Source organism: Branchiostoma lanceolatum, chromosome 5 (assembly GCF_035083965.1).
Source record: "Branchiostoma lanceolatum isolate klBraLanc5 chromosome 5, klBraLanc5.hap2, whole genome shotgun sequence".
In the NCBI taxonomy this organism is placed as follows: domain Eukaryota; kingdom Metazoa; phylum Chordata; class Leptocardii; order Amphioxiformes; family Branchiostomatidae; genus Branchiostoma; species Branchiostoma lanceolatum.
The window spans coordinates 5527901-5550012 of NC_089726.1; the positions used below are offsets into that span (position 1 = coordinate 5527901).

At 42.9% G+C, this 22112-nt stretch overlaps 3 protein-coding genes across 4 annotated transcripts in view; 2 read left to right on the plus strand and 1 right to left on the minus strand.

The window, feature by feature from the left end:
• Nucleotides 1-6368: 6368 nt before the first annotated feature.
• Nucleotides 6369-22112, plus strand: part of LOC136434602 (calmodulin-4-like) — a 129095-nt gene continuing 113351 nt past the window's right edge. Inside the window, exon 1 of the mRNA XM_066427498.1 lies at nt 6369-6372. The gene's annotated coding sequence lies outside the window, so the exon portion shown is untranslated. The remainder of the gene's footprint in view (nt 6373-22112) is intronic.
• On the plus strand, nt 10040-14005 carry LOC136434591 (fibroblast growth factor receptor 4-like). The gene is made up of 6 exons (XM_066427480.1): nt 10040-10496; nt 10839-11023; nt 11178-11267; nt 11564-11781; nt 11997-12134; nt 12506-14005. Exons 1-6 carry the CDS (start codon nt 10319-10321, stop codon nt 12636-12638), a joined length of 942 nt encoding a protein of 313 aa, XP_066283577.1. The 5' UTR covers nt 10040-10318; the 3' UTR covers nt 12639-14005.
• LOC136434590 (uncharacterized) lies at nt 14021-21343 on the minus strand. 2 transcript variants are annotated; one of them, XM_066427478.1, is made up of 9 exons: nt 21096-21343; nt 20394-20538; nt 19265-19399; nt 18465-18617; nt 17847-18001; nt 17130-17262; nt 16609-16767; nt 15919-16049; nt 14021-15489 (listed from the first exon to the last, which is right to left on the minus strand). In XM_066427478.1, the coding sequence occupies exons 2-9, from the start codon at nt 20505-20507 to the stop codon at nt 14334-14336; spliced, it is 2136 nt and encodes a 711-aa protein (XP_066283575.1). In that variant the 5' UTR covers nt 20508-20538; nt 21096-21343; the 3' UTR covers nt 14021-14333. The 2 variants fall into 2 exon arrangements, with proteins under 2 accessions (XP_066283575.1, XP_066283574.1); XM_066427477.1 differs by lacking the exon at nt 21096-21343 and having other exon boundaries at nt 20394-20658.

Here is a 22112-nt window from a genome sequence, read left to right on the forward strand (position 1 = left end):
GGTGTCAGACACGGTCATTTATTGTTACCAGCTGTCGCTACGAGGGTTTGGAAGGTGTTCCCAAAAACATACAACTAGAGACAACTTATCTTTACCTGGATTTCAATAGAATACAGAACCTGCCTGATGCTGCTCTCTCCAACCTCACCAGTCTGGAGGAACTTTATCTAGGGAGCAACAACATCAAAGTTCTCCCTGACAGAGTCTTCTCACATCTCACACTGAGCCTAACGCGTCTTTCTCTGGAGAACAACAACATCGGTGTTCTCCCTGACGGAGTCTTCTCACACCTCACCAACCTGGAGTGGCTTGATCTGCAGAGCAACGACATCCAGGTTCTCCCTGACGGGGTGTTCTCACATCTCACCAGCCTGAGGTGGCTTGAACTGCAGAACAACAGAATCAGCGTTCTCCCTGACGGAGTCTTCTCACATCTCACCAGCCTGGAGTCACTTTATCTGCAGAACAACGACATCCGCACTCTCCCTGACAGAGCATTCTCACATCTCACTAGGCTGTGGCGGCTGTTTCTGCAGAACAACAACATCCGCGTACTCCCTGACGGAGTCTTCTCACATCTCACCAGTCTGATGGTGCTTAATCTGCAGAACAGCAACATCCGCGTACTCCCTGACGGAGTCTTCTCACATCTCCCCAGCCTGACGTGGCTTTATCTGCAGAACAACAACATCCGCGTACTCCCTGACGGAGTCTTCTCACACGCCAGCCTGAGGTGGCTTTATCTGCAGAACAACGACATCAGCATTCTCCCTGGCAGAGTCTTCTCACATATTACCAGCCTAAAGTGCCTTTATCTTCAGAACAACGACATCAGCGTTCTCCCTGGCGGAGTCTTCTCACGTCTTACCAGGTTGAAGTGGCTTTATCTGCAGAACAACGACATCCACGCTGTACCTAACGGAGTATTTTCAGGTCTGAGCAGTCTGGTACAGCTCATCCTGTCAAATAATAGCATCTCGAGTCTTCCCGCAGGAGTTTTCTCACGACTTAGGAGCCTAAAACAGTTGTATCTAGGGGACAACAATATACAGAACCTGACTGATAGGATATTTTCAAATCAAAATAACCTTGAACAACTGGACCTGTGTAACAATTTCTTAGAGATTCTCCCAGCGACAGTTTTCTCCAATCTTACTTATCTAGCCAAGTTGAACCTGTCCAGTAACAACCTACAGACTCTGTCCGCAAGTATCACGCGTCTTCCTCACCTGACTTCTCTTGCCATAGATGGGAACCCCTGGAGGTGTGACTGCACCTCACAAGGTCTAATGACTTTGGTACGTCGACGTGATTTAATTCTAGGGAACCCTTCCTGCAGCTCCCCTCCCCATATGGAAGGTTTCGCGCTGACACGCGTCATCGGCACATACACAATTTGTCACAGCAGCGGGGAATGCGCCCCGGAAAGTCCAGAAGGCAATTGTGATTGCAACATCGGCAAGACTGGCCCATATTGTGACAAAGGTACGATGTCTCTTTATATAGCTAGATTGATATGACAGAGATATCAATCAATGTCCAAAATTCAGAATAATGCACGGGTTTCACATATGAGTGAGTACGATATTTCCAAACAAAGAAAACATTGGGTGTCAAGGTGGAGTCAATGTGGATCTTGAAAAGAATTCTTAGTTTGCTAGACAAACGTGATTGTCAACTGTACCAATGATCAATGATAAAGCCTATTAAGTTATAGATGTATTATTAATACATGCTGTAAGAATATTGGGAAGAAAAATGTTGATTTTTTGCCTTAGTTTTTGTCCCCTTGCGTGGTGCTCGGCATAACTACACGCTCCTCCACCACGCCTCCACAGCGTCCTTTCATTCCCTAATTAAACCCACGCCCTGGGCAAAGCAGGACGCATTAGCGTGTGTGCGTTTCTTTGTGTCCTGGGAAAGAGAACGCACGCAGTTTGTGTGCGCAACGCATGCTGTGAAAATCAAACTGTCCTCGGGACGAGTGTTTTGCCGCGGGACCCTCCCTCCCTCTTAACTCCGGGTCTGCCTTTTTACCGGAATGCCCCGGAATGCCCTTTTTACACCGGGCAGCCCCGGAATGCCCATAAAGGAAGGTAAATTCTACCGGAATACACTATGCTTTGATGAGTTAACATCACAGGTTGCTGTATTTTGGCATGAAATAATATATCTATGGCCCAGGGAACGAGAAATCACTAGAAATTATTGATGGCCATCGGCGTCGGCGCTCCGCCAGTCGCCATGTTTGTTTTTACAATGTTTGTTTAGAGAGAAATGCACAAAAAGGAGTCAGGAAATGTCGCAAATACAGTATGCTTTGGTAAGTTAACATCGCAGGTTGCTATACTTTGGCATAAGATAACCTATACGTGACCCTGGGAACTAGACATTACCCGGCGATCCTGGCCTGTCGCGTCGCTAAGAAGCATATCGGAATAAACATTGTATGGTGGACCCTGTTGAATGAGGGAGTGTCCAGTCTTTGAAGCAATAATCTAAAGAAATCTCTCAACCTTCACATGTGCGCTTTCACATTTCACTAGCACTCATCATTTCATAGACATCTCACCACATTAAGTAGCATAAGGCAGCACCAATCCGCCACGCCGGTAGCGTGGATTTTGCCCGTTTGAGGTGAAGTTGTTAAATTTGGTCTTTGAATTCCTCCGACTGTCTCGTCCGTTCTCTTTTCAATTAGCAGCGCGATGCTTTTCGCTGGCATACGAACTCGAAAAACGTACTTCTTCTGCCAGTTTGATACGGTCTTCGCAACCTATAGATCTGCTTGGAGATTAATCTTATGCCAAGGTATAGCAGCCAGCGATGTTAGCTTACCAAAGCATACTGTATTTGCGACCTTTCACCTCCTTTTCGTGTACTATGATCTTGACCCTGCTATTTAAACCAAACATTGTAATCCGCAATAAAAACAAACATGGCGACTGGCGGAGCGCCGACGCCGATGGCCATCAATAATGTCTAGTGATTTCTCGTTCCCTGGGCCATAAATATATCATTTCATGCCAAAATACAGCAACCTGTGATGTTTACTAATCAAAGCATAGTGTATTCCGGTAGAATTCACCCTCCTTTATGGGCAATCCGGGGCAGCCCGGTGTAAAAGGGCATTCCGGGGCATTCCGGTAAAAAGGCAGACCGTTAACACCCTAACAGCGCCAACGATAATTAAGGTACTTTGTAAATCTCCGTTTCTTATAACATAACACACTTGAGCAACATTTTACCCCCCCAAGATAGCGAACTTGCGTCTTGTTTTCAACGTGTTAGTTAGAAGAAATAACCAGTGTAGAAGATCGCCCGTTACGTGCTTGTGTACACAGCTACGCGCGGAGGAACAAGAAAAGCACAAAACAAAACAAAACGACAGCTGTGAATTTCAGAAGTTTATTTTGTTGAGCTTAATCGGTAGTTTATAATTCTAAGCTCACGATTTAAACCTATGGCTTCTTCACGGCGCTGGGTACGAGCATGGTATAACTATGCTAAGCTTTCTTAATTTTCTGAAAAGCCTGTTAATTGTTGCATATCTGAGTAGCAAAATGCCCTACTCGGCCAGCGCAACCTTACTGTATTTGCCTGCGATAACGGTAATGCGGTATTGTCGCCTAGTGACCCAGATAGCACATTCGGTGTGCTATGTCGGAGATGGCGGAAAAGTTATAAAAAATCTAGCACTAGGCCTTTTTGTTGCCCAGGCAGCCTCGTCTCTATTCACCGAAACTCATTTTATGCACGAAATAACTTCAATATTTCCTACCATTTCCTTTCCTATCATAGTTGTCATGATTGTTTTCGGTCATTGCTCACTTGCAGACGAAAACTTTGCTCGTGGAAAGACAGCAGCACAGAGTTCCACCTACAGAGGAGGACCCGAAAAGGCTGTAGATGGTTCCAGTGGTGGCTGCACTCAAACCAAGAGGGAATATCAGCCATGGTGGAAAGTTGACCTTGCAGATTTCTACACAGTCAGTCGGCTCAGCGTTCTGTATAGAGACTGGTGGCCATGGGGTAAGTTGTTGATTACTGCACAGGGGGTTACAGGTACATGGACTATAGGTTTCCCCTGACCCACTTCCAGCTGTTGTAGTATATAGGATGAAATGGCACATGTTAATAATACAGGTCGTCCTAGTTTAGATGCTTGTCTTCATTTCTGAACTCTTCAACGTTTTTTTCACATCTGCTGATATATGTTGTCTTCATAGTGTCCTTTAAAGAGCGACACAAATTCTACTGACTCATGGCAAAACATAAACAAAACATTTGCAAAATTCCACTTGACAATTGAAATTACACTTTGTTGACTGGTATTTACAGGAAACAGACTATTAGGAAGAAACTTCATGGTGCGAGTTGGTCCTCACGAGGACTTCACCCAGAATAACCAGACTGAGTGTAGACGGACTTACACGGCCACTCCGACGGCTCGAAAAATCATCGAGCTACTCTGCGACCCGCCAATGTACGGGCGTTATGTGTCCATACAGATAATGGAGCGCCGGGATGAGCTCATGGTACTGTGTGAGATGGAGGTCTATGTTACAGGTAAAACAGGTCTATGTTACAGGTTTTGCTACCTCTACGTACAGGAGAGAGTGATTGGAAAGAAAGAAAATCAAAGAGTCAGTGTTTAAATATCATCAACCCCATAGCCACCCTCATAAATCAGGACCCCTACGCTCCCGTTACATCGCTCGCACCCTCATAAATCAGGACCCCTACGCTCCACGTTACACCCTAACCCTTCGTGAGCGATGTAACGTGGAGCGTAGGGGTCCTGATTTATGAGGGTGGGCTAGGTATTGGGGAGACTTAAGGGATTGCGCCTGCGCCCAGACCCCATGATGAGAGACCCCGAAAAACATGGTTTAAACCATTGAAAATTCTTTTTTGGTGGGATTTTTTGTGAAATCTGGGCAATATAGGATTGGTTGTGGTAGGATAGACTCTGTATTTGCTGAATTAGTTGAAATAAATGGTCTTTCTCTACCTTGTGGGGTTTGGCACCTGATATAGTGGGATGGTCTTCAACTGGGTGTTTGAAGCCTGTAGGGCCTATCCAAGGGCTCTGATTAGGGGGGGTTATCTGGAGAATAGCCGTATAGAATTTGTCAGGGATGAATCTGATGACAGTTGACATAACTGGTTAGTATTTGAGGGTAAGTTATTGTAGTCTGATGTTTTGATTCCTGAGATAATAATAATAATAATATCAGGTGTATTTGCAGCCAGTGCCACAGGCAGGTACCCAATGTGTGGGGTAATGAGGCTGTTTAACGTGTTCGAGGCACCTCCTCGAGCACGGGACCCCCGTTTTACGTCCCTCCCGGAAGACGAATTCGTGGAAAGCTTCGTGAGGCTACAGCAATCCGGACGTCCTTGGTTGGTCTCCCATCCAAGCACTGTCCGGACCGCGCGTTGCTTAACTTCCGAGATCGAGGGATCGGGTGTATCCAACGCGCCACGCGGCCGTAGGGCTACATGCATTATTGCCATTTATTGTAACCCTTTTAGTCTCTCCTATATAGTCCTGGATTTTGCAGACGACATGGGTCGCCATCTTGGTCATTAGAATAATTCATGAACGCAAAGGCCTCTGGGATGATGCAATCCGTCATTGCATAACAGTACGTTGGCCATTGACCTCTTGCAAGGTCATGCCGGCTAACCCGGTTAGACTCCGGCGAAGTAACATGGGCGAGTGCTGCGCAAGATTTCTGAAAATAGATCCTTCCCAACATATGTTGGGCACAGCACTGGGGATGAACATCTGCTTCCAAACATGTGTTGAGAGCCAGGACAAGGGTTTTAAGATGCTTGCTGTGACAACACCATAGCAACAAGAGTCCCGCGACCTCATATCTCCATGAACAATTCTATTTATGCAAATGACTTACACATTTACATAAAATATGCTTAATCATCATAATATATGCCTAATCATAAACACCTTTATATTACTTACACATGTTGCAATATTGACAGTCGTATAATTTCCCAATTGTATGAATTTCGGTGTTTTTGCATTAATCATGCAAATTAGGAAATTATTTGCATAATTGGTATCTGTTGATGCTCCACTTTCCATAAGCTATATATGTTACATGTATTTGAGTCTTATAATGGAAAACACTGCAAGTATAGATTTTCCTCATGAGCTATGGAAATTAAGTCCCAATTAGCATAATTTGCACTTAATTGTGTATATCTCTGTCTAAGCTACCTGCATACTAAATATCATGGAAATCCGTTGTTCCTTTGTTCAGTTATTCTCCTTAGAACATTTTCACAATAACCCCCCTGCAGTTCCAGAGCAAGCTGCTAGGGGGCCCAAACCTACACCACTCATTTATTACATCACAAGCTATCTGCCACCCAAAAATCAAGACCATAGCACGTCCAGGTCAAAAGATACAAAAATTGAAGTTCTGCTGCAGTACCAAGGTCACATACCAGGGGGCCCAAAATTGACCTTGAATTTTGGCTTCACAACACCCGCCCACATACCAAATATCATTGTAATCCATCAAGAGGCTCTTGAGTTATGCTGACTAGAGTAGTGCGGAAACACAAACAGACAGACAGACAAACAAACAGACACACCCAAAACAAGAGTTCCACGACCTCATATCTCCATGAACAATTCTATTCATGCAAATGACTTACACATTTGCATAATATATGCTTGGTCATAAACTCTAACTTACACATGATGCAATATTGACAGTCCTATAATTTTCCAATTAGATGAATTATGGTGTTTTTGCATTAATTATGCAAATTAGGAATTCATTTGTATAATTAGTATCTGTTGATGCTCCACTTTCCATAAACTACATTACGTTACATGTATTTGAGTGTGATAATGAAAAACACTGCAAATATAGATTTTCCTCATTAGCTATGGAAATTAAGTCCCAATTAGCATAATTTGCACTTCATTGTTTATATCTCTATCTAAGCTACCTGCATACTAAATATCATGGAAATCCGTTGTTCCTTTGTTCAGTTATTCTCCTTAGAAGATTTTCACAAAAACGCCCCTGCAGTTCCAGAGGAAGCTGCTAGGGGGCCCAAACCTACACCACTTCTTTATTACATCACAAGCTATCTGCCACCCAAAAATAAAGACCACAGCACGTCCAGGTCAAAAGATACAAAAATTGAAGTTCTGCTGCAGTACCAAGGTCACATACCAGGGGGCCCAAAATCGACCTTGAACTTTGGCTTCACAACATCTGCCCACATACCAAATATCATTGTAATCCATCAAGAGGTTCTTGAGTTATGCTGACTACAGTAGTGCGGAAACACAAACAGACAAACAAACAGACAAACACACACACAGACACACCCAAAACTATATCTCCATTTTTCATGGAGATAACAATATCTCCATTTTTCATGGATATAATAATGAATGGCAAAATCATTGCTACCTATGGCTACTGCTCCGGGAACGACACCCCATTCTCTTGTTATCTCGGGTACGAGCTTGTCGGTAACTGTTCGGCCACCTGCCAGAGGAACGGAGATTCCAACATGTAAAAGTGTGTTAGCAACAGCTGTTTACATTATGAACCCGGATTAACGTTATCGTCATGATTCTTATTGATGTATTCTTTAAATACCCTTCAGCATTAGGTAGATTTATGTAACTTTAGCCCACCCCGTATCTATTGCATTCTTTTTGGTAGTTAGTAAGCAAAATAACTTCAGAAGCTTTCACTCGATTTGTACGTTTTGTTCGTAGATCGAATTTGTTGTTCTAAACATTTGGTTTGTGCAAGCGGCATTAGATGAAAAGTAATTAATGGCTTAAGCTCATCCTGTTTGTTTGATATCATTTAGATTACCTAGTATCTTTTCAATACATTACGAGTGAATTGTTATAATAAAGTTCCTTATAAACCCTTCGGAAATACCTTGGGAAGATGCATGCTCACTTACATGTCTGATTTTATTAATATTGTAAGGTAAAGAAACAATCTCAACCTTTTTGGACTTATTTTTAGGAATCTGCTGTGACGGTGCAATCAGAATAACCAATGGCCAAGTCACCGGTGACGACGGCTACTGCTCTGGGAACGCGGTCCAGTTCTCTTGTGACCCCGGGTATGAGCTTGTCGGCAGCTCCTTCGCTATCTGCGAGGACAAAGGGTGGGACCGAGAAATCCCGACCTGCCAACGTCAGTTACCGAAACAGTTTCTTTTTTCTAAATCTTTTTTCTGTAAGGCCATGTTGATTTGATTTTATGGGTAAAATCATCTGGGAGCCCCAAAACTGATGCCAGCGTGCGAATAAAAAAAGTTTAGCAAAAAAAGTTGCCTTTAATTTGAAATCTACGTCGTCAGGAAGGTTGAACAAATGACTAAACAATGAGAATGACAGATAGTTCCTTTTTATTCTTTTAGATCCTCTTCTTTGACTTTGGAATTGATTTTGGTATTTTACGACATTAGTATCTTTTTCCAATGTTTTTTTGTTGCGAGTTTACAATATGGTGGAAACTTTCTTTTTCTTTTTGGAATCGGGCGCAAATTGATGCGCGCGCGGATGTCATCCATATAATCCAATCAACATGGCCTAACCTGAAAAAAGTATATCATGTATTCTCAGCGCCACTAAGGTTACCCACTGGTTGTTCATGCCATTCTCACCAAATACCTCATTTAAATGAATTTAAATATTGTAATGAACCAAGTGCGAGCCTGTTGCTTGTAAATATGCATTAGTTTAAGGCTTGCATGTATGTTGACCTTAACGTTATCATTTGCTTGTAGAAAAAGAGAAAATTCTATCTATTCTTTCATGTTGTTCATTGTTGCCAGACTTGTATATTTTCAGTTGTCGGAGCGGGGGGGGGGGGGTGTATCTAGTCGGCCATTTGAATCGCAATTCCACGACTGTTGAATTATGGCCATAAAGACGTCATCTGTGCCGTCTTCCTCAATATTGCCTAAAACAACCCACTCTCTGCAGAATAAAGTATCCCAATTATTTTACGTAGCATCAATGTAATGAACTACATTGGCACAGTACCGGTATTGCTGCTCTGGTGGCAGTTACATTACACGTCTTCGTCGTATAATCAACATCCTGGTAAATGCTTTGAAAGTACCATGGAAAGATGCATGCTCGTGAACTAGTCTGATTTTACTGTAAAGAAAATAAACCGTCCCAACCTTTTTAAACATCTTCATTTCCAGGAATCTGCTGTGACGATACAAACGGAGTACATTTGAGCCGGCTATCAAAACCATAACTTTATAGGTCTTAAATGCAGCAGGGGCAGACAGTATTTATCTTACACTAGCTATATGTCTAAGGTTAGTGTGAAGTCTAAGTAAATGTATAAGAATGTGCATGTCTATTTAAGTCCTAATAGCAGGAGGACAAACTTCGTAAGAAAACGATAACAGATATTGCTAAAACAGATGAAATAATTGTTATCCTATTGTCCTAATAGCAGGAGGACAAACTTCGTGGCCACAGTGTAGGTATTGTTGTTCTGGTGCCTGAAAAAAACAGGTTGTTATAACCCACACTGCATCTACAGAACAGAGTCTCATTGCAGTCGTCATCGGCGGCACCGGAGCCGGAACAGGCGCAGCGATGCTTGTGGCAGCTTCCGTCTTCATGGTCTTCTTGAGACGAAGGAGGAGGAGGAACGATGAAGACAGCACATTTTCGATTGATTATTTTTTATCTGATGATAGAATAAGTTCGTAAAATCTTCTATTTGCTCTGAAGCCAGTTAAGGAAAGTAGGCTGTTCATTTGCATTTCGTTCTTACCAATGTGTCTTGTCTTGCAAGCTTGGCAATTCCCTGAGTCAAGCCATCAGGTAGACATAGCATTTGTACATTAAGAGAAAGTTTACCAATTGCTTTTATTTCTTTTCGTCCTTATTAATTTCTGTATTAGAATTCTAATTCATCTGCAAATCGTTTCAAGTCCCAATATTTTATGTCGATGTACATTGTGCTGAACGCCGGAAAGGTGCTATGTTAAAGGATTTCAATGGCATATTCGATATAAGAAAGACTGAATGTAAAGATATGAAACCAATTTTTCCCGATGTATGCTCGTAGTGCTCACACATTTAGTTCAGCTACTTGTAGTACGGATATTAACGGATATATGTAGTACCGAAGTCTCATGATTTTAATTCTGTCGTATGTGGTATCAAAAATGTAATGTGAGAGGTTTTAGAAAGAACTAACATGAAGAGTTTTGACAAGAAATTCTTTCCGAATTTTCTTCTCTCTGTTTTTGTACAGTCCACGACAGGATGATGCGGGAGGCGGTGCCGATGGTTCCTATCCGGCCAGAGTTCCCGGGGTTTGAGGTCGACCCCAGCCGACTGACGCTTGGCGAGAGGATCGGCAGCGGGGCGTTCGGCCTCGCTTACCGGGCAACCCTGACGTGGGACGACGAGACTGAGGACGTCGTCGTTAAGACCGTTAAAGGTCTTGTATACTTTTCTAAAAAAAATTATCTGTGTGTATGTGTGTGTGTGTGCGTATGTGTGTGTATGTGTGTGTGTGTGTGTGTGTGTGTGTGCGTGTTCGTGTGCGCGCGCCCGTGCGTGTATGTATGTGTGTGTGTGTTCGTGTGTGTGTATTTCAGAGTAGAGATTGTGATCTATTGAGATCGAAGTCTCTGTCAGTAGAGATTGCGATCGAGATCCCTACAAGAATGTGGAAATGAATACATTTGAAACCAGGTTCTCGTTTCTTTTCCCATTCGTAACCATTATTGAAAATGGACAATTCGCACCATTCTGAATGTTCTGTTCTGACCAACTACAGACAATGCCAGTGAAGAAGACAAGCTGAGTTTCCTGCAGGAAATACGCGCAGTTGTGGATCTGGGGGTTCAGAAGAACCTGCTAGGTCTGGTCGGCTGCAGCACGGTGGTGCGAGACCATCTGTATCTCATCACGGAGTTCATGCCGTATGGAGACCTGAAGAGCTTCTTAAGGAAATGTCGGCAGGTGAGACGTATTATTGTTGTCTTCTGAAACTTGAAAAGGAAGTTCAAAATAGTAAGATAGAACAATGAAGAGTCTTTTATGAACTTGGGAATTATCCGGATTCACAAGAATTCCCATTCCCCGGCCATGGTGTATATTTCTTTGTGTTATACAGGAGGAGACCTCTGACGGACCTCATGACGACATCTACAACTTCGAGGTGATACAGATGTACCAGGTGGCCCGGCAGATTGCTAGAGGCATGGTAAGTACTTACAGGTTCCGCGCGTACAATGACATACCAGATGTGAGAGGTGCTGCAGATGTGCCGGTGCTGAAAATGTGCCAGGTGTTGCAGGTGTGCCAGGTGCTGCATGTGTACAGCATGCTGCAGATGTAAAAGATGGCCAAACAGATGTATGAAAAGACGTCAATAAACCATATATATATGTACCTCTGGACTATGATAAGGAGATGCATCCCCTCAACCCCTTCCAGACTGGACTGAAGTGACAATGTATCAATTCAGTGACGACCTTTGTATGAATATGTTCATTTCAGGACCACATCTCCCGGTCCCGTTACATCCACGGTGACCTGGCCGCCCGGAACGTGCTGGTCGGGGAGAAACTGACGGTGAAGATTTCCGACTTCGGGCTAGCAGAAGACATCTACAGCCGAGGTTACCGTCGACAGAACCGGCTACAAATGGTGCCTTGGAAATGGATGGCACCCGAGCGGATGCAGGGTGGGCAGGCCTACACCACACAGAGTGATGTGTGAGTAATTTTGTCACAATTTTTGCAATGTAAATTTGATACTCAAATCCTACGTCAAACTCTAACTATACTCTAGAAAGAGTGCTGTAGGGCTGAGTCTATCCAATTCTCTAAAAAGAAATGAAAAAAAACACCATTTCTTTCGAGTTCACATCAGAATTTTGAGTTTGACATACTTTTTCGTTTCCATGTCCTAATATCAACTCCCCTGACAGGTGGTCCTTCGGAATAGTGCTGTACGAGATAAGTTCGCTAGGGGGCGATCCTTATCCTGACGTGCCGATGGCCCAGCTGAAAGAACGCATACAGACTGGACTGAGGATGCCCCAACCCCAGGGCTGTTCTGACGGCATGTAAGTCTGGTAGTTTCTGCACCCTGTTCAAGAGTTTGTTTAGTGGGAACCATGCAGTAAGTAGAAAAAATGACACATCTACCAAGAAAAAATATAAACACATAATGCGATAGAATTATACTGGTGACTTTTTGCCTAATTCTGCTCGTCATCAACACGCATCCCATAGGTATTATGACCGTGCAATTGTAAAATATTGTAATGCAGCTTACAAACTATTCCCAAAAGAAAATTCAAACGTCTTAGCACAGTTTCTATCAGACGTGATAAACAGTTGCAATGTATGTGAATAACAATAAAGACTCGAAAGGGTAATCCGGAGCTAAGGTAGCTTCAGTCCATACGACAATCGCTTTCTCCGTTATCTGCAGGTACGACCTGATGCAGCAGTGTTGGCGCTGGCAGCCCGCCGAGCGGCCGTCCTTCCGCACACTGGAGCTCGACCTGGACAAGCAGCTCGCCTTCTACGGACCCGAGTACGCCAGAGCTACACCCTGTACTTGAAACGGCACTCATCTGTACAGCACAATGTGCCTTACCGACTAAACGTACCAAAGAAGTGAGTATAGCACTCGTACATACAAAATATATTAACCGTCAAAAGATTCTATAAGTAAGTAGAAAATAGTTCATACATTGGATGGCAAGACAGTGTAAGTTTGTAAATGATGCTAGAGATAAATCGTTGTACCATTGGCAAGTTTTTGGACGACACAATACTCTAGACAATGCTTTACGTAGCCAGCAGTAGAGAAGTGCTTACCTCGCAACTACATGTATTAAATTGAGCAGCCGCCAGCCTCATGGAAAACTCCAGGCTAAGATATATAAAGAGTAAATACTGTTCGTAATGAAACAGTACTAGTGTAAACTGGTAGTTTGAACTCTTTGCTACTAATGGCTACTGGGCGTAGCCAACCGAAGTATTCATTGTAAAAGCACATAAACGTGCTGAAAGTACATCCATTGTATATGTGCCATTTTTATGGGTCCAAAATGTTGTCAAATGCTAAAGTACAACGTGTCTTCAACTTTTGTAAATGTATACGGTACATTTATAGTGATAGAATAGCTTTATTTGCTTGTAACTGTATTGTAAACAATAGATTAAGGGATAACATGTATACATATGATAGATTTATTGGTAGAATAGCTTTGTATGGTTAACTATTGTATAAACAATAGATTTAGTCTTAACATGTATATGATAGATGTAGTGGTAGCATACTTTCATACGTTTAACTGTTTTGAAACATAGATTTATTGAAAATATGTGCACGATACATTTAGTGGAAGCATAGCTCTCCATGTTTAACTGTTTTGTGACCAATAGATACAGTAACAACATGTATACGATAGATTAGGTGCTAGCATAGCTTTGTATTATTAATTGTTTTGAAACGATAGATTTATTGATGATATGCGTACGATAGGTTTTATGGTTGCATAGCTTTGTATGGTTAACTATTGTGTAAACAATAGCTTTAGTCATAACATATATATATGATAGATTTAGTAATAGCTGCTTTGAATCAACAGATTTATTGATAATATGTATACGTTACAATTAGTGGTAGCATAGCTTTATATGTTTAACTGCTTAGTAAACAATAGATTTATTGAAAATATATATACGACAGATTTGATAGCAGCATAGCTCTATACTATCGACTGTTGTGTAAACAATAGATTTAGCCATAACATATATACGCTACCTTAAGTGATAGCATAGCTTTGCATGTTTAACTGTTTTGTAAACATTTAGTGATAGCATGTTAACGATTTATCTAGTGGTAGTACAGCGTTATATGTTAACCGCATCTTTGAGAACAATAGATTCAGTAATAATATGTAAACAATAGATTACGTGGAAGCAATTGCAAGGCTTGATATCATTTACTGTTTTATTAACAAGAGATCTAGAGATATGTATATGGTAAAGTTAGTGATAGCATAAATCTATATGATAAACTGTTTTGTCTCTCCCCTTGTTCACTATCAACACTACAGGTTATTATTTTTCACTTCTAGTTTTTGATGTAACAGTATAACTACTTCATTTAGCCTAGTATGTTGTCAAGAATATGAAAATAAAGATCAATCAATTATTGCTTGTCGTTGTAATTATATATATATATATTATAAACATGCGAATAAGTCATAGTTTCATTCGTTTACTTATTTAGACACCCCTCCAAGTCACCTATGACTCGAGAAGCTGACATGTCGTGCAGGAGAGACGGAGCGTGTATAGGGAACCGCCCGCCCCTGTCTCACATAAACATCGTCCGATCGAGCTCTCCTCCGATCTGCCCCTTGTCCAGGAAAAGTAGAACTTAAAGTCAAACTTGGGTGAGAATGTTTCAACCTTTCAAGCCCAGTATTTGCCGTGTCTGAAGCGTACTCACGGTCGGTAGGAAGCGAGCTAGAACGTTGAACGTTACGCCGATGTTCTTCACCATTCATCCGAGTTGAGTTCAGTTTATTAACTCCCTTTTCGCTCTGCTGTAGTAGCGACTTGAGATCGGGCGGGAGGGAGTGTCTAGCGTGCCGGGAAAGGTTGCCAGTAGCCCTGACATCTTCAACTAAAGGAGACGACTGTCTTGAGTATGGAGGGGAGGGAATTCTGCGCGGCCACATCGTTATAGATTCTTCAGATTTATCAAAATTGTGTCCAGGTATGTTCGTTAGTTTTCTGTACTGGTTCACATCTCGCGGCAGTGACCCCTTGCGATATTGGGAGGAAGTTCTGTCCTGTGGGAACGCGATTCTTTCTGTAAGTGCTGGCCGCCTGGTGTAGCTAAACTCGCTGCTCGTTCTTTTGTCTATGTTACCGGGGTGTACCCTGCTGGTGTATTCTTCCAGTGGACCCAGTCGAGGGCCCGTGGGTTTGCCGTCCGTGTATCTGTTCCGTACCCGCTGGCCCCCGTCCGAACTCGATTCTGTTCTACCGTCCGTACCGTATCTTCCAAGCGGGCTTATACGTAACTTCTGCCCCACGGGCCCCTTCTGTCTCTCCGATGACCTCCTACCGTCTCCCTCCCATTCTGTTGTGGATACTCTTTCCAAGGACTGTATTTCAAAATCGGGAGACGGACTGTCCTCATCATTTTGGTTTTCCGCGGGGGGACCTATTATCATCTGCGGGCGCCCAGAAGATGTTGGCAACTCGTTTTTCCCACGTGCTTTTGTGCCCATTCCGTGTGGTTCTCTATCTGTCTGCTCATTTCCACCGTCTTTGTCCCGCCTCTCTCTGTCTATGATGTCCATCAGCCATTGGTCTACTTCAGGCGGCTGCTTTTGACGCTTAGCGCCCCCTAGCGACATTGAAAGGAAGTTGACTGCACGAAGATACCTGCATGCAGGGAAAGGTAATACAGCGTAAGTGGACAACCGAAGCACTGGCAAATCATACATAAATAACATCATGTACTCCACACAGTGATTATGAAGGTTTAATCGTGATGTTTACTGTAATTTAGAACTACGTTAACTGTTGCGCAGAGGGCGCTACAATTTCGGTTCCATTGGAAAGTTCATTGGCAAGTTCAGCACCAAGGACGGGGAAGTGTTCGACCGATAACATGTAATAGACGTGTCTGATAGACACCGAAACGTCAGCAGGTGAGATCAATACCCGGTTGTGTATAAAGAATCTCCCATATCCTATTTTCCACCAACCTGATGAAATTATTTTCGGATGTAATAGACGTGCTGGTAGCCATGAACCGAGAACATTTAGATATGAATGTTTCAGTTGAGAAAAAGATTTTTGCCGACTCACGTTTGTATCTGATCGTCCAGCCAGTGCTTGTGGCGCAGTCCGTACAGCCAGGGTCCCCGCAGTCTGTCCCTCCCCAGCCTGCAGCCCAGCAGCGCACCGGCCACCGCGCTGTTAGTGGCAGCATTGCCCCCCTGCGGTTCAAACACGCACTGCACGTCAAGGTTCCAACGGTTCCGAGTACATGAGAAAACTAGTTTCCACACAGCTTAAAAAGCGTAATTCAGAACAATAATTTGTAAAAATGCATGGTTTGAGAACTACTGATATTTTTTTTTTGCAACAGATGGCAACTATTCATTAGACGGTTCAGACCCGTTTAGAAATCTTCCATCTCACAGTTAAAGCACTGCAAGGGCCCGGGGTTGTAGATAAGGTCAGAGGTTAAGGCCCCTCAGAAGTAAACAAACATCTATGTACACACACGCCAAGAAAAATAATTGTTTACTAGTGAGAAAGTTTAAATTTCCACCTAGACTACAACGCATCACTCTTAGACTAATACCCTTCGATTCATCAACCTGATAAAAGTATTCCCAGGCATATCAATGAAAAGCAAAACTGCAGTACATTCTGCCGGTCTGAATGACATGTAACGTTACTGAAACTCCGTTTACATGTGTATGAACAAAGCTTAAAGCTCCCTCCCTTTTGATGTTCATAATCAAACATTACTAAGTTAACCGTGCTAACCTCCATGGCGATTTGTATGATGGTATCCCTGAAGCTCCGCTGCCTTAGCGCCCAGAAACCGGCTCCTAGCGCCTTGTACGTGTAACCAACCGTGTCTGTCTCGTCCAGGTGGAGCGTGCGCAGATCCCGCACCTGCATGCACGTCATCAACTCTTGTCTCTATACACACACGAAAAAAACAGTCATTTCAAATTTGAATGTAGTGTAGGTGTAACTTTCATTTATAGCGTCAAACAACTCTTACAAAACAGGCCATTTTAGCTGCCAGCATTTTCTATTCTTTTCAAAGTAACTCTTTTGAGTCATCTTTTATGTATAAGCCACAAACAAGACGCTTGTCTAAAAAATTGCACCTCATCATGATGTCGTTGCAAAATATATACGTTTTTAGAGTCTCACATCAGATATGATCAAGGAAATCTGTGTGTCTGTGCATCTGTGTGTGTGTGTGTGTGCGTGTGTGTCTGTGCATGTAGGTGTGTTTCTGTGTGCGTGTCTTGAGGCAGGTAGAGGGGGCGTACCATTGCATCATTTCCTGCAGGCAGTTGCGCCTGCGCCAGTTCGAAGCTCTCTCTGGCGATGGCCGACACGTCCCGCCACCCTTGCAGCATCAGTGCGATGGCCGTCGTCACGGCAACGCAAGACGCCACGCACCTGTTCAGAAAGAGGAGTAAACAGAAAACACTATATACCGTGATCCTGCGTTCAAAAGTCACAATATCTGTTGGTTGTCTCTATTCATAGTGTTGGAAGTTAGAACATACTTCATGTATTGACATATACTATATTAGCTACCAGATTTGCTCTCATGGTCAGTTAGTTTAGTTTTATTTACTTTAAGGCACCTCGCCTTTTTACCAGGCCAATCAGGCTGTAAAGAAATGTACTCAGTCATAGAGCTTACAACAAAACTACATTTTTTATTTCTTTAAGACTTGGATGAATGTGGTTGTTCAGTACACGGTTTACGACAACAAGCTATGCCATTCCTAGAACAGGTTTGGATGTGTCGTGCAGGTTTCATCTATAGGTGGCTGAAAAGAATGTGGAAGGTTCTTGCCAATGGTCAGTTTTGTTTTATATTTTATATGTTTGCTGAAAGTCGAACGACAAAAAGAATCGTACGATGTATACGACTACTAAGTTACATTGGTGGCAGCGGTGGGATTCGCACCATAGGCATAGAAGTGACATTTGACCCAGAACACGACCAAGCGCGTTATATGTATTGTAATTACCTTGGATCTGCATGCGTGGTTAGACAGAACGCCCGGGTGTTGTTGATGACAGTCTGAAGGTCTTTGTGGTTATGAACTCCGAGGATGGAGGTTCTCATCACGGCCCCGTTAGGCGCTGACGTTCCGCCGCTCTTCTGCCAAACCTGCAGGGCTGCCTAGGGTACAGGAATATTGGTATTTCAATCAATCATTATGAAAAGAAAACTCATAATTTGTATAATTTGAATTGAACAATGTACATCCCTTCCTTAATGGCATCCCTTATACAATGGCATCAATATGAAAATAACCTTGTTCAACAACTAACCCAACTTATGCTTCGGTCACATTTTCAATCAGGGGCCCGGCCGGGCGGTTTGCGAAAGCGAAAAATAAAAAATGCATTTCAAGAAAATACACAATAAACTCTTAGTGCATTTCTTAACGTTTTGTGCCTTTTGTTGTCTTTCATATCATTTTTTTTTCGTTCCCACAAGCTGCCCGGCCGGGCCCCCGCTCTGGAAATAGGACCAAAGCATGGGCTTCATGTATAGTATACTAGTAAACATAAGTGAGTGTGTGAATGCAAATCTTCTAAATCAAAATCGTATAGTTGTGTGTCTCAAAAGTGTGACTTACGTAATGTGGGTTCTGTGTAAAGCTCTTCTGTTTCAGGACCCTCTGGGTCGTTTGCTCCAGGACACAGCCGCCCTTGTCACCCAGCTCGGGAAACCCCTCCACTGTCCACCGGTACAGTCGCTGGGCGAAATCACAAACCGTGGTCTTGTCCACCTGTAGCAAGCAGAGTTGACCTTTTTAAATAATTTTCTTTCTCTAAAGATACGTATCCTTTGTTTGTGCTACCGTATGCGTAGTCGTTATTCACAACCAGAATTTAAAGATACCGACGTTTCAGTGACGGTCTGTCACCTTCCTCAGGACAATGATGACTGGCTTCAATTCGCACTGCAGCTAGGTGTCACTGTTGCAGTCAATGAGGTCCCAAATGTAAAGTATTGTCACATGTACATACATATTGCCAAGCAATGATAAAGAGACTAGCTATTATTTAGTTTTAGTTGTGGTTTCAAGAATGTAAAACTAGAAATAACTTAAAATGATTATTAGACTCTATTGCAAAGTTCTGACTTGATGCATACATGTATGTACAGAATAAAAAGTTCAAAGGAACAGATAAAATTTGCTACACAAGGTAGGCACGAACGCGTTTTCGCTGTGCTGTTTGCATATAATTGATTGAAGAAATTAGAACTTTGCTGTAGATAATGATAGATTCAAAACGTGTCTCCCTCATTTGCAAAGAAAAAATCCTGCAGTAAATTAAAATGGCTCACATTCTGTATTCAATATACAGAAACGAAGAGTAATGTATAGATAAATAAATTGTGTTTTTGGATTCTACATGATTGACAGCTAACCTTTCCCTTAGAGTTGGCGAGTGTCTGCATGATGAGGATCATCTGATCGCTGTCGTCCGTCCAGTCTCCCACCGCCCAGCTGTCTCTGTGTCCATCCGCGACCTTCATGTGGTACTCCAGGGGATCGGGGTAAACCTGGAGGGGGAGAGGGGGTGGGTTAGGGTACGGGCCGCCATGTTCCTTTTTACAGTTATTACAACAAATAGGATGTTTGCTCATGACGTCATAGCCGCCATTTTGGTTGGTTGAACCTGAGAAGGTCAGGATCATACATTGCATGTGCATGACCTGTAACTAACATATATAAATAGGTTGATTCATTTGTATCCACTTTCCTGTATGTATGTATAGATGTAGTAGACCATACGAAAGTCGTTGTACTTCTGTTGTGTCGATAAAGATACCCACAAAAAAGCAACATTTACACGACGACTTCGAGGTTTAACCATCCAACATGGCGGACAATACTTACGTCATCGTCACGTGGGTGCAAACACGAGTGAAAATACCCTATTCTATGGCCCATGAATGACTGTTTCGGTTTCTATAGGCCCAGGGGGAAAATACTGTGTTGGATACCAGACCAACAAAAACTGGCTACCGACTCTAGCATTTTGAGTCGAACGCTGGGAAGGGACATACTGGTAAATAAAATTTCCGATCTGACATCTGAGTGATAAAATTCAAATCAGACATCCAGTGTTTCACACCATATTTCGCAGTATGACAGTATGATGTTGAAAATATCATGGCCAGTGCCCTGATGCATTTCATTTTTCACTCATGATCACTCACTCACTCACTCACTCAGTCACTCGCTCACTCACTCACTCACTCACTCACTCACTCACTCACTCACTCACTCACTCACTCACTCACTCTCTCCAATTTTACGTTGCTAAATTGTAATATATTTGTTGGAATCTAAAAAAAAGCAAAATTGCATGGCTTTTGTTGAATATATTTTGCATTTTTTTGGGTAAGACTCGAGCTCGTGCGGTGTTTGAACTTGGACCTTTAGACACCACTTCAGCGTTAAGTGTTTTATAATGTGCCGTACAAGCAGTGAACTTTTGTACTTTGTTCGCTTCTGTTAATCTTGCAGGCCAGTGTGTTATCAAAGTCTTACCTGTGTTGCCTGATTCTTAGTCATAAAGTCGGTCAGCAGCCCGATGGCGTCCCCGATACACTGTCCGTAGATAGTCCCGTACAGTCGCTCCCTTACGCCGGCCGCCGCTGCCATGGTGTCTGCTACCCAGTCTAACACCGCGCTACTGTACGTGCGGGGTTGAAAACGACGGGTGTTTCTAAAGCAACGCTTCATTAATGATTGACATTTCTATCGCACAGCTTATAGTACCATGTTACTTTACCTTCGCCCGTTTATTGTGTTTGAATAAGGCTCAACATGATCAAGCGGTGGGTAAACGATTAGGAAACCGGTGGGGCAAGTTTGGGGATTGTGACGGTTGTCTCAACCTAGTTCGACAAATAAACACAAAGGGCACAGCACAGTTGATAACCCATACCTAAGTTATTCTCTTGTAATATAAGATCTTGGATACGACAGAATGATACAGAAATAGTATGGTGGCTCTAGTAGCTAAGTTGTTTGCCGGGTCACAAGAGCAGTACGCAGTCATTTCAGGAGCGTACTGGTAGTAAACATTTGACGTAAAAATTCTTTATATTGCATGCAAAAGCCAAAACAAGAATGTGCATTTTGTGGATATCCATTATACTGGCTTTGACTTGTTGATGTAATATTCACTTGCAGTTTTTCAGATTCAACATATACATGTAAACAGAAAAATGGTAAAACGTTTCATACCTGGGATGATAATCCTGGCCTTGAGTAACATTTGTGGCAGCATGGCGTTCTTTTTCACAAGTGTAGAACCATTGTACATAATATTTAGAGAAAATTCCGAGGAAACTGACAGCAAAGATTCAGCCGCTAACAAAATTTCTACATAATGTCGTCTGCAGAGGTGTCAATCATCCATTCCAACGTGCACGAACCCAACCGGAGTAGTTTAAGCGTTGCCAAGTGCTGACCAATGGGGTTGTCGTTTGTGCGTCACGTGAACAACCCAATGCCCTCAGGGCGTGTCTGTTTGTAGAACGGGGTATTAGTCGGTATCAGGACAACTCGGCCCATTTCCAACTCGGCCCATCGCAAATCTGGTCAACTCGGCCCATCGCGGTGGTCAACTCGGCCCATTGCCGAGGTCAACTCGGCCCATCGCCAAATTTCCACAAAATAAAACAACAACAAAAAATCTCACCTTCTAAACCACAACCTCATGACTGCAATTTTTGATATTTACCTGCCGTGTCATGGGTAGTAACATACATGTACATGTTAAGTAACAATGTCTCCTTGCGTAATTGTTAGACAACTTCGACTTGTTGAGGTTTTTGGAGCTCCATACCGCTGGTGCTTTTGATAGGCAATCAACATAATTTTCATAGAGACCATGTTTTTTGTCAGAAAACTTCGAACTGTTGACTTAATTTTAGGTTTTTGGAGACCCATACCACCGGCGCTTGTAGGCAATCAACTTGATTTAATACAGACCACGTCTTTTTGTCAGAGAACTTCAAACTGTTGACTTTGAGGTTTTGGGGCCGAGTTGACTAGGGAGATGGGCCGAGTTGACTAGGGAAATGGGCCGAGTTGACTGGGCCGAGTTGGTAATGGGCCGAGTCGTCCGACATTCGTATTAGTCTTAATCGTAACCTCCTTTGTGTAACTTGTAGCAAACACTTATTAGTTGTTGGGCGGGACATAATAGTACTCCGTGCCGATATTTTGTACGAAAACAGTCACTATAATACCGGTACC

What these genes read in the sequence shown, in the direction of transcription:
- LOC136434591 (XM_066427480.1), top strand. Translation starts at nt 10,319, where the DNA reads ATGATGCGGGAGGCGGTGCCGATGGTTCCTATCCGGCCAGAGTTCCCG. An exon ending in CGTCGTTAAGACCGTTAAAG is followed by an intron (nt 10,497 to 10,838) that starts GTCTTGTATACT and finishes GACCAACTACAG; the next exon opens with ACAATGCCAGTGAAGAAGAC. An exon ending in CAGGGCTGTTCTGACGGCAT is followed by an intron (nt 12,135 to 12,505) that starts GTAAGTCTGGTA and finishes CGTTATCTGCAG; the next exon opens with GTACGACCTGATGCAGCAGT.
- LOC136434590 (XM_066427477.1), bottom strand. Translation starts at nt 20,588, where the DNA reads ATGAAGCGTTGCTTTAGAAACACCCGTCGTTTTCAACCCCGCACGTAC. An exon ending in CTAAGAATCAGGCAACACAG is followed by an intron (nt 19,400 to 20,393) that starts GTAAGACTTTGA and finishes CTCCCCCTCCAG; the next exon opens with GTTTACCCCGATCCCCTGGA. An exon ending in CTGGACGATCAGATACAAAC is followed by an intron (nt 15,490 to 15,918) that starts GTGAGTCGGCAA and finishes CCCTGCATGCAG; the next exon opens with GTATCTTCGTGCAGTCAACT.